The 11,330-nt window shown below is 47.6% G+C and overlaps 1 protein-coding gene and 1 long non-coding RNA gene across 2 annotated transcripts in view; both read right to left on the reverse strand.

Moving 5' to 3' along the window:
- Positions 1-558: 558 nt before the first annotated feature.
- LOC114064378 lies at positions 559-5,529 on the reverse strand. The gene is made up of 3 exons (XR_003572747.1): positions 3,881-5,529; positions 2,681-2,731; positions 559-2,343 (listed from the first exon to the last, which is right to left on the reverse strand). It is a non-coding gene; the product is annotated as an uncharacterized LOC114064378 (long non-coding RNA).
- Positions 5,530-8,452: 2,923 nt separating this feature from the next.
- The window catches only part of NRN1 (neuritin 1), a 9,249-nt gene continuing 6,371 nt past the window's right edge, over positions 8,453-11,330 (reverse strand). The window contains exon 3 of the mRNA XM_027897371.1: positions 8,453-9,761. Coding sequence (XP_027753172.1) covers positions 9,530-9,761 — 232 coding nt within the window. The 3' untranslated portion in view covers positions 8,453-9,529. The remainder of the gene's footprint in view (positions 9,762-11,330) is intronic.

The following is an 11,330-nucleotide window of genomic DNA, read 5'->3' on the forward strand; positions in this document are numbered from 1 at the left end:
AGGGGCTGCCAGAGCAGCCCTGGAGTAATTTTAAGTGAAAGGCTACAAGTCAAAAAAGGTCCCTAAAAATTGGAAAACCTTTAGCAATGGGCCAGTACAAGTAGTTAAGAACTGTGCAATATTTGGATAACACAATCCCCTCTAAGCCTCATAAAAAAAGACATATAAATAGGCAATGGCATTTTAAGCATATCCTGCAGTAGGTACACACATAGTTTTAAACTATCCCATGCATTTGGCACACAGCAATTGATGGGAATATCTGAGCTTTCATTTCCAAGTCTCATCGTGCATACGATTTACCACAGCCAGGGAAGATTAAAGAGTAAGGAATGCCCAAATCTAGAAAGAACAAAGTAGAGCTAAAGAGCTGAATGTCAGTAATTGCAACAGGTGCAAAAATACAATTAGTGACATTATAATTACTGAAATTAAATATCAATTTATATGAGTATGCACCATAATACTTTTGACAGCCTCTAGCATTATGTGATAGCAAATAAAAGCAGAATGGCAGCTCCTAATTTGTAAAGAAGTAGAATCATAGAATCATTAAAGCTCACTTAAAGAATTTTATTCCATAAGGTACAAGGACAAGAAAGGTTTTAGTGCAAAGAGGATAAGTGCTAATAAATGCCCAGTAAAACCATGCATACATCTGCAGCTATTAAGACACACAGCAGCTTTTCTAACATACAAACGTAGTACATGAAGTAACAAAACCTGCAGCAGCACCATGGAAAACTTTGGTCTGAAGGACATAGCGGTAAGAAGACCATTCCCTTTGGGATAGGACCCACCTTGTTTTAGATACTGCAGGCACATGAGTTGCATGCTAGTTGTGTCTGTGGCTTCCTCTAGTCCACAGAGGGAAACAGGTACCACTGGGGACAATCTTTACCATACAGATATCCATTTAGCATGCCTGGTGGTGAGATGAGTCCATGTGATTTCTCTCCCTTACCAGTTTTCACAAGAGAGCTTATCATCTCCTGGAGAATATTTTCCAGCATGTGTCTCCAAGGTTGGCCCTTTAAATGTATGAGAACTCTGCAGCCACAAGGCAGTTATTTTTTTCCCTTCAAAACAGTTTCACTTTCCCACCTCCCCTCTTTCCTCCCAGTGTTTAGGTCCTTTTTGCTAGCAGGATGGCATTTTTTTCCCCTGTTGCTAGGCTGGTAGCCTAGTTTCCCAAGCAAGGGAGGCTTATGAGATCACACTGTCTTGTGCAAGTGCCAGTCGGTCCCTCCTAAATAATTTTTTGAGCCTGTGAGCTGAGTTTGATCAAACTTGACAGGGGATAGAAGTCTCAAAGGTTTCAGCAGCCTACATGTGCTGTGGAAGTAGGCAGGCAGAGGAGAAAAAATGCTGGAAGTGCATCCGCTGCAGAAACAAAACTGTATTATTAGACACCGGAGAGTCCACATCAGAGACAGTCATTACCACTGAACTCCACAGGAGATACAATTTCACAGATTCAGTAGCTCATAAGATGACTTGATTAATATGAGCATGAGCAAAATGTTCTTCTCCCCATCTTCTAGAGCAAAAGTCTTCCAGCTACAGAGCAGCAGGGGTAGAGCTCAGAAACAACAAGCCAGCAGAGTGAGTTTAGAGCTAATTGCTGCTCCTTCTCATGCCAGTGCTCATGCAGAACTCTACTCAACTTCCCCGTGACTTCAGTGCCCCCATTTGCATGATCCAGTTCACACGAAGGATGAGATCGGGAACTACAGAGCATGGACTAAAGAGGGAGGAGCAAGTCCTAACTTGCCATGAGCTGGCACAGCTCCACTGTGGCGGGTGAATCTGCGTTACAATAGGCCATCACTTCCAAGCGCAGCTCCGTGATGAAGCGTCCAGCTTGTTCTTCCTTGTGTTTGTCTGTATTACAGTTGCTAACGGCGATCCATTTAACACAAGCACGAGCTGGAACATAAACTAAAGACCAGTAAAAGCTGTATCTGGTGCGTAGGCTGGCTCTCGCTTGTTCCTGCTGTGGCTTTTCCTAGAAGTCAAACACCTCAGGGCTGCCTGACTGGTGAGCCTGAACAAAACCCTTGCAGTTCCTTGTTAACACTTGCTAGGGAGAAAAACAAGCTATTCACACAGGTGGGATTCAAAGAGAAACTGAAATCAGTCATCTGATAGAAAAAAAAAAAAAAAAACCACAACAAAACAAACTAGCTACCGTGGACATTAAAATGGAGACTGGGAGTTCTGTGGAGCTGTGTGACTTCATGTGTTCAGTGAAATATTGGTGTTTTCTTCTTCTCCTAAGCCTTCTAAGCATTGATGTGCCAGATATCTGATTTAGTTGGAGAGAGTGCAAATCACCAACACCTAAAGAAAAGAGAGGGAAAGTAATTAAATGGACCTTTGATGCACAGCAAAACAGGGAGCTTGCAAGCAGTGAGAGACATAGCTGAAAATGGACTGGAATCTCTTCCAGAAGGACAGGTATTGCAACTTGTCCTCGACAGCTTAGCCAAGGGCACAGCCTGAAATTCACAGCCAGAAATGCCTGCAGAGCAGCATCTGCATTAGTGTGGTATGCTACAATATCCTTTAAGATGAGGCTTCTTCAGAGGGAGATGTGAACCACAACTCTTGGGCACCCAGGGCTGAATGTTTTCTGTTATATAGCAGATCTATGAAGCCACAGGGGAGATTTCTTTACCTATTATTTGTTGTCGTCACTTCAATCCAGGCATTTTTCTTCTGATGAAAGCTAAAACATAAAATGATTGTTCTAATTAATAATGCCCACCTCCTCATGTAGCATTTTTCACTCACCAAATGTCTCAAAGTGCTACTCCCATTTAATAGACACTAGAAGTAAAGGTGAAAGAGATCAAATGAAATGTCTTGGCAACAGAATAAAACCAAGTCTTGCATCACAGGTCTAGTAAAAGGGACAAGGGCACCTATTAAGCCTCAATGAAAAGCAAAGCTTAGGACAATTTTCTGACATACTGGATCTTTCAATGAGGCGTTGTGAAACTAATGTGACCAATGTTCCATGCCAACAAAATATGTTCTGGATTTTTTATCTGACAACATAATTTAAGGATTTCTTAGAATATGGGAAACAAAACAAGGCAGTGGCTTTACAGGAATTGTTCCTTTGCAAAAGGCAGCTTGTGCCAGGGGACTGGAAAATTGAAAGTGCCCCAAGGGAGCAAAGGAATGGAAAAAACCTCCTACACTATCCAGTCAAAACACAATGCATTAAAAGAAGCATAAATACCAAACTGGTAATTTACTTCAAAACTTCTTGTACTTATGATACTACTAATAGAAATTCTGACAAAGAGAGATGCTATACTAGACACATGGTTTGCCTCTTGAAGAGGTGCATTTGGCACGATTAGACCATGTACTTAAAGGAAACTTACTGACAGTGTCTGCAGCAAAATAGATGGTTTAAGGTGATATAAATCTGATTAAAACAACTCCTATCAATATACGTGATTACTTCTTTCTTATGCCTTCTTTTGTCTCTTTTCTTTTTTTTTTTTTTCCTAGTGTGGTTGACTGAGGTTTGGTTTTTTTTCTTCCCTCCATTAATTTGAATATCCAATAGTTTCCAAAGTGTTAAAAAAATTGGTGGTATTCCAGTGATATTAAAGGATGCATTGCCCATCCACTCTTGAGGCTGCTTCACAGCAAAAAAAGTGTCTGCAGATTTGATATTTGATGCTTCAGAGATTTAGTAAGTTTTTCACAGTCCTTAATAAATTGATATCACAGGCAAGAAACCTGAAGGTGCAAAGCATGATACACACACAAGCACTTTGTATTTTGGTGGCATGAACCTGGAGTTCATATTTGAATAACATTCCTGTTTGAGGTAAAACTGAGCATACAAGATCCTTACCTAGGCAGAATGCATATTGACTTCAGGTGATACTTTTTCCCAAAGAATGGCTGTGTAAAGGTCAGGATGAGTTGTTTGCCCCTGCAGTAATGCTGTGTTTTTTTGCTGAAGAGACTTCCAGCACCTGGGGACAGGGATTTATTGCTGTTGGTGAATACCAGCACTCAGATGATGGTCAGTCTCACCTTGACCTTCGGGAGGCTGTTTCCGTCTTTCTTTTATATCAGCTTTGGAGATAAGCAAACAAACAAACAAAATAAAACAAACAATAAAGCCTAAAAAGCTAGGGCACAGGCCACAGGCTGGGTTTCTGATAATTCGATCCACTTAAACCTATTTCTTCAGTACCTCCTGAAAGGCAAAGCTCTTTGCTAGCAGAGTCTGTCCATCTGTTAGCAAACCACAGTTTAGGAGTATGGGGCTCTGAGCAAAATCTTTTAATACAGACCCACCACGGTAATTCGAGGGGAAAGGAACAGCCAATAACTCACCAATAACAATGCTGTTGTCACTCTCCCACATCACCTCCAGCTTTTCTTCTCACTGGTGGAACTGGGCAGCAGAAGATCCTTAGCCCAAAGTAAATGAAAGCCCCTTGCCGTATCACCATTGCAATGAGCCTTGGGTTGAAACTGTCCCTCAAGAGAGACAGTAGCCAGCTGGAGGCACATTTGCCAACAGCATCATTGATCATCAGCTGCCTGTAGCCTAAAGGAGCCCTTTCAGACAGCTAAAATCGTATCTGATTTTGTAACAGACTCCTCTGCAGTCCCCATCACTTTGCCTGCCCCCAACCCTGCTAAAAAAAAAAAAAAAGCCACAAAAACCCCCAATAAACCAAAAAAAAACCCCACCCAAACCCACTTGTGATGAAAAAAGAAGTGGCTCAGAAAAATAACCTGATTTGCCACCTCCTCTTGCAAGTCCTGCTACCCAACTCCTGCACTAGCCTCACTCTACAGCACCCTGTAAGCAGGATCTGCAGCTAAGGTGAAAGAGAGGGAAAAGTGGGAGGAGGGAGAGGGAAAGGCACAGAAGCTGCATACCTAGAAAGCCAGGGTTATTCTTGCTGCCCACCCTGGAGGCACTACCTCTGCATCAGGCAGGAGTAACAGAGGGAGAATCTGGCTTTCTGGATTTAACAAGCTCACTTTCCTTTAATTGGGGCCCTCAGGCACTGCTGTAGTAGACCTAATGGCACTAATCATTAATGAATCAGCCCTGATGAATAGGAAGGCTGAACTGGTGTCTCTCTCCTTAGGTTGTCAGCCCCTCACAGAATCTACTGGGTTTCACTGGGCAGGACAGCAACTGCACAGATTTTAAAAGGGCCCTGAAGAGGAAGTGGGCTTGAAGAGTCACCAATCTATTCATCCTTAGACTGTGCAAATGAGCCAGGAACCAACAGTATCTGGCTGCTGCTTCCAAAACATAGATATAGCCACCAGAAAGTCCTGTGAAGTGAGTACTGCAGCTTACTTTTATACTATACTTCCCTGCTCCCTCTGTAAGCACCAATCACTCTGCCTTCACTACCATTCATATCTAGGTTTTCCTCAGTTTTGTGTGTTTGTACTCAAGCTTTTTCTCCCAGCACAGGCCCGCTCCACCATCTCCCTGTTACAGCCTTTGAACAGATGGGAAAGGACCTTTTTATTTTTTTTTTTTTCTCCCTTTAAAGCAAAAAGAATCGACTGCCACCACCTCAGCCCAGTGCTGGCAGAGTCTTGCCGTAGCGGAGGGCAGCCCAGGGAAGGGCAAGGTTCAGCCCTGCCTTCAGGGCTCAGCCAGGCTGGTAAAAGGGGGAGGCAGGAGGAGAGCAGCCGCCCGCCAAGCACGGGTGCATCCAGCGCTGCCGGGGAAGGAGCCAGCTCCCCGCGGCCCTCCGGGGACTGCGGGGCTGCGGTTGCTCAGTCGGAGCCGGGGAACAGGAATTAGGGCAGGCAGAGCCGCAATGGCTGCAAGCCTTCCGATTATCCAGCCAGCTAGAAATGCTCTGTCTTGTTTTTTGTTCTGGCTGTGATTTTTTTCCCTGTTGATCTCAATTTATGCCTTTTGTGTGTGTGTGTGTGTGTGATTTTTTTTTTTTTTAAGCAGGGGATAATTTTACTGTGGTCTCTGTCAACATTTAAATGCTTTTCTATTGCATTTTTTCCCCTCTCCAGTTCACCAGCTCACGTTTGCCCAGGAGTTAAGAAGGGATGTTCAGAAGTTTGAACCTCTTCCAGCTCTTGCTACAGCAGCTGCTGCCTGGGGCAGTGGGACCAGCCTGGCAAGCGACACCCCAGCCTTCCCCCGCAGCCCTTACAAACCCTACAGGTGCAAGGCGGCAGGAGGCAAATCCAGTACACTCAGTCCCTTTCTAGGACTTGGCGGACGGCTCATGTTTCCTTGGCCACAACAAGGCCACAACAAGGCAAGGCAGAGCAACCGCTCCTGGGGTCAGAAAAAAAAATAATAAAAAAAAAATATAAAATCGAAGCTTTGCTTGCAGGCTTCAGAAATAACCCTGAAAGGGGCAGAAAAGGGAACAACCAATGCCTCGCGCACTGAGGGGCTCTATAGAATGAATGGGGGGAAGGTGAGGGGTAGTTTGTTGATTGCTTATGTTCCCCGAAAAAAAACACGGAGCTGCCGGCGGAGAGTGCCTCGCTTGCCGGTTGCCCAGGAGGAGCGGAGCTGGCGGGACCAGGGTTTCTACGCTCTCTGCCGTCTGTGCGGGAAATCCCGGTGTGCTGCTAGGTTAGCATGGGAGGCCCGGTGGCCGGTCTGCGCCCCGGGAATGAGCAGCCGACAATTAGAAGCCCCAGACAGGAGAGTCCAGGGGGAGGCAGGAGGGGAGGGAAGGGGCCCGGGCAAGACCACAGGGCTTCTTCTCAATCCCCTGGGCTACTTTTCCCCGGTTTGCCACCGTTTATTATCCTCCTCGATGGAGGGCTAATTGGGGGATGTGCTAATTACGGAGAGATTATCCATTAGTAACAGAACCTCACGCGAAGATAACTCGAGTCCTCTAACGAGCTGGAAATCGCCCCCTTATTACGCCCCCTCAGCTTTCTTGTGAGGGGTGAGATGGAAAGCTGGGAGGTTCCCTTCCACCTTTCCCCGACGGACGGGCACTGTCCAGCAGCCGGGAAGGCGGGGGCGGTGGGAATGCCGGCAGCGGGAGGGACCTGCGCCAGGGAACCCCGGGACGGAGAGAGGCTGCCGCCGGCGGGGGTCCCCGGGGCCCAAGCCGGCGTAGACAGCAGGCTGCGGAGCCCCCCGTACCCCAGCAAGGGCTCTCTCTTCCGTCTCTCCTCAGCATCTGGCATTTCGTGCTACAGGGAAACCATAACAGCAGCGCCTGACCTCATGAATACAGAGATGTGCACAGAAAAATCAATTTAGGTCTAGATCCTCTGTGGGGAGGGAAAATAACCCAAACCACTTAAACAAAGCTCTGCTCTCCAGGGTTTTCCTTTTGCTTTGGTGGTGGTGGGGTCTGAGTCTAGAGGGAGGCCAAAGGAAAACGAAATTCAAGCAGACCTGTGTCTGCCGAAGCGAGGCTGAGCTCTGCAAAGCCCCCCTAACACGCGCATAATGTATTTTATCATTAAAAAATCAACATTGCTTCCAGTGGTAAAGGCGCCTGGCTCCAGTTCTTGAGCACATTCGTTGCTGGGATTCAATCCGTTTGGGAAATGCAGATTGGCTTGCGACCCACTGTTTGATTTATGAACTGTTACATTTGCTATTGCTTACACATTACATTGCGGACCTTGGGAAGGGAGGGGAGCAGGGAGAGGGGGCGAAGGAGAGACCCTGCCACCCTACACATCGGCAAAGAGAGCTACTGCACAGGCAACGGCTCCCCACTCGAATAAATCACCTCGCACCAATTCGTGGCCCCTACCTCCCCATCACCCCACTCACCCACCCACCCACCCCCGGTCGCCAGCTGGGCTCTTGCTTTATAAGTAAAAGGGACGTGTTTACTCTTTGATGTGTATTTCTTTATAAAGGCATCAGGCGCCTATAAATAGCCGAGGTTAGAGCAGCTTCTGCTGCGAAATCAATACCCCGTCCCCCCCTTCCCCTTGCTCCTTCGGCTGAGCTGCCTTATTAATTATGAAAAGACTCCTCTGCGCCCCGGCTCCGGCTCCGCAGCCTCCTCTTTAATGGTGGTTGCTGCCTTCCCTCCGTCGGGGCTCCGCACGGCTCCGCGCCCGCGGGAGAGCCGCGCCGCCCGCCCCCTCCTCTGCGGGGGGCTCCCTTCGCCAGTCCCGGGCGGCTGGGAAACGGGGGTGCTGCGCTTCGCAGCTTCGAGAGGAGGAGGAGGAGGAGGAGGAGAGTGGGAGGAATTATAGCGTATTTTTAACAAATTAATGAAGGGGGGGGGGGGGAAGAAAGGAAGGAAAAAAAAAAAGGCAGAAAGGCTCCGACTAAGCGACTCAGCCACCCTGTCCTTGTTTGAACTGAAATTGCCATGTTCGTCAAGGGGTGGGTTCAGGATTGAGACTTCCTTGCCTTAAAAGCCCTGTCCTTTCCAAGATATTCTAGGCATATTTTATAAAAAGGACGACACCCTCATTTCAAACAATAATTTTTATTTTATACTTCTGTCTATACTTTGTAGCAAATCTTTTTTTGTTATTTTTTTTGCTGAATTGACTTTATAATAAACTTTTGTTTAAATTACATTTTTCATCTCTTTTAAAATCAAGGCTCTTTTTTTTTTTTTTCAAAATCATTTTGCTGCTGTTGTTGGTTCGTTTTTTTTTTCCTTTAGGTTTACATTTAAGCCCCCTTTTTGTGATCTCTACGGTTGGATATTCAGGTATTTTACTGGTATGTGTAACATCTAAAACAAAGAGGAGGAAAAAATTAAAGGCAGTGAATTCGGAAAGATGCCTTCGAACAGCAAGTAAAGGTAAACTCTCAGAGATGTTAGCAGCATTCCTTCACTCCTCCGGGCATTTAGACACGTCTGTCTTTCTCTTGCTCCTTCCTTCCTTTCTTAACTGTTCGTTTCCCTCTCTTTCTCTCCCTCTCTCGCTTTCTTTTCCCCTTGAGGAAAAATGTTTTTATTTATTTTTTAAAATTTTTTGCAGTGGAATGACCAAAAAAAACAAGCGACTGTGGAGGAAAGATGAGAGATTGTGAATTATTCACCATATGCTTCACACGTGGACATCTACCTTGGATTTCTCGCCAGTGCCTTTTTCTGTCTGCGGTTTTGGTTCTCGCCTCGCACACTGCCACATTTTTAGCGGAGCCCGTGGCTCGCCGGGAGGTACCCGGCCGGTTACAGCCTTAGCAGTAGGTGGCCCAGAGCCGTTCCTGAGATTGCTTTTGCACAACGAGGGCTCGAGTTTATTTCTTTATATTTTTTTTCTATTTTTGATTCGAAGCGTTAGTAAAGCTGAGGTCCGATTTGGGCTGCGTGCCGCTGCCTGTTTGGTAACATTTGGCAAATAAAACACAAAAAAATAAAGGGAGAACGCTTCCACAGTCCTACATGGGTGTTTCACCATCATCAGCCACCACCACCACCATCATCATCATCATCAACCACAGAAAAGCACAACGTCCCCAAAGCAACGGATGGACACTTCCTCTATAGATCCAGCACATGGAGAGGGTGTGGGTGTGAGTGTGCTCGCCCCCCTAGAAAGGCAGCCAGGTCACTAGGGCGGCCCACAGAGCCGCCAGGAGCAGGGGCAAGGCCGGCGAGAGGAGGGACGGTGCCGCGCCGCTGCCGCCTCCGCACAGTTCAAATAAGCTGCCTTGGAAATCGAGGTTTTTGGATTCCCGTCTCAGTTTCTCCCAGAGGTCTGTCGCTCCTTCCTGGCAGTCGGTGAGCGCTGTGAGGGTGCAGGCGTGGAAATCATCCCAGTACCTGCAGGAGGGGAGAGCAGCCGGCATCAGAACAGGCACGCGCCCACCTTTCCAGGGAGCGGGCCGCCCCCTCGGGCCGCCGCCCCCACCTCCCGACGGCGCAGCCTTGAAGGGAGGCTGGCGCCAGGCGGGGAGGAGCCGCTGGCTGTGGTTTCGGGTGTCCCCTCTTCCCAACCCCGCCTTCGGCACCAGCCCAGGCTGGCTGGTGCAGGAATTGGTTTGCTGGGTCCCTGGCGGAGGGGTCTTTGACTGAAGCGGGGAGAGGACATGGACCCCTCAGCTGGCAGAAGCCAGTTTAGGAGCCCACCGGCTAGTCCCAAGGGTTTTTCGTCACCGGTGGGAGCGTGCAGGACGGGGTGGGAAAGGCACCGCTTTTCCCAGGCAGGAGGTGGTATCCTGGAGGGTCCCGGTGTGGCGCTAGAAACCCTCTGGAGGGATCCTCCTGGGCGGGAGCGAGCCCTTACTGCAGGGGCAGGAAGGGAGGAGAATGAGAAGAAAAAATAGGAGAAGGAGGAAGGAGCATCTTCCCCTCTCCGTCCCTCCTAGGCGCCTCGTACCGACCCGCAGCGAGGCGGTGGGAGGGACCCCTTATCCATGGCATGGGGTCTCTAGGCAGAGAAGGGATTCTCTTCCCCTAAGGATATTCTCCAGCAATTACCTCACGTTTTCCCTTTTCCTTTCAATTCCCTTCTTCACGGGGACTGGACCGGGGTTTGTCGCCAGGGCAGAACCCGTCCCATGGCCCCACCTGAGGAGGGGGCGGGAGGAGGTTTCCTGTCCACGTCTGTGTTATCGAAACCCACCCCGAATCTCCCCTCCGCCTCCTATTTCCCCCATGCCTCCAGGCAGACGTCTGCAACTCTGGATCTCGATTTTCTTTCTTTTCCTTTCCCTCCCTCCCCCCAAAGTAGTCCTATAGCATCTAATTTATGAGCACTCTTAAGCTGGTTGTAGACTCCCAATGTTTGCTACATTTGTAATAAATAATGAGATACTGAGAAGCCAGAGTCTGAGAGTGTGCCTCTCCTGCAGTATTTCTGCTGTAATTGCATCTCCCAAAGGAAAATTAAATCTTTCACCATCTTCTTTCAATATACATCCCAGCACAGGGCGAAGACAATTGGGTGGTGGGATGTGGTCGGGAAAAGGGTCGTTCTTGGAAAATAGGTACTTTTTACAGGTCAGGACCACCTCTGGTCTGGCACTGCAGGGTAAAAGAACATCATGTCAGGACGCTGCTGCCTCTGGGTATTTATTTCTGATGTAGGACACAAGGTAAACTGCAGCCCAGCATTTACAGTGAGGTGCCAGCCTTAGTAGGTGTTTGACTCAAAAATCTCTAGGTACGAAGAGAGGAGTATTACAGAGTCGCTTCCTTTTTTCCTTTCCTTTCCTTTTCTTTTTTCCTTTCCTTTCCTTTCCTTTCCTTTCCTTTCCTTTCCTTTCCTTTCCTTTCCTTTCCTTTCCTTTCCTTTCCTTTCCTTTCCTTTCCTTTCCTTTCCTTTCCTTTCCTTTCCTTTCCTTTCCTTTCCTTTCCTTTCCTTTCCTTTCCTTTCCTTTCCTTTCCTTT

This window comes from Empidonax traillii, unplaced genomic scaffold, assembly GCF_003031625.1.
Source record: "Empidonax traillii isolate 1590-97213 ecotype Southwest subspecies unplaced genomic scaffold, ASM303162v1 scaffold537:size946161, whole genome shotgun sequence".
NCBI classification, from domain to species: Eukaryota; Metazoa; Chordata; class Aves; order Passeriformes; family Tyrannidae; genus Empidonax; species Empidonax traillii.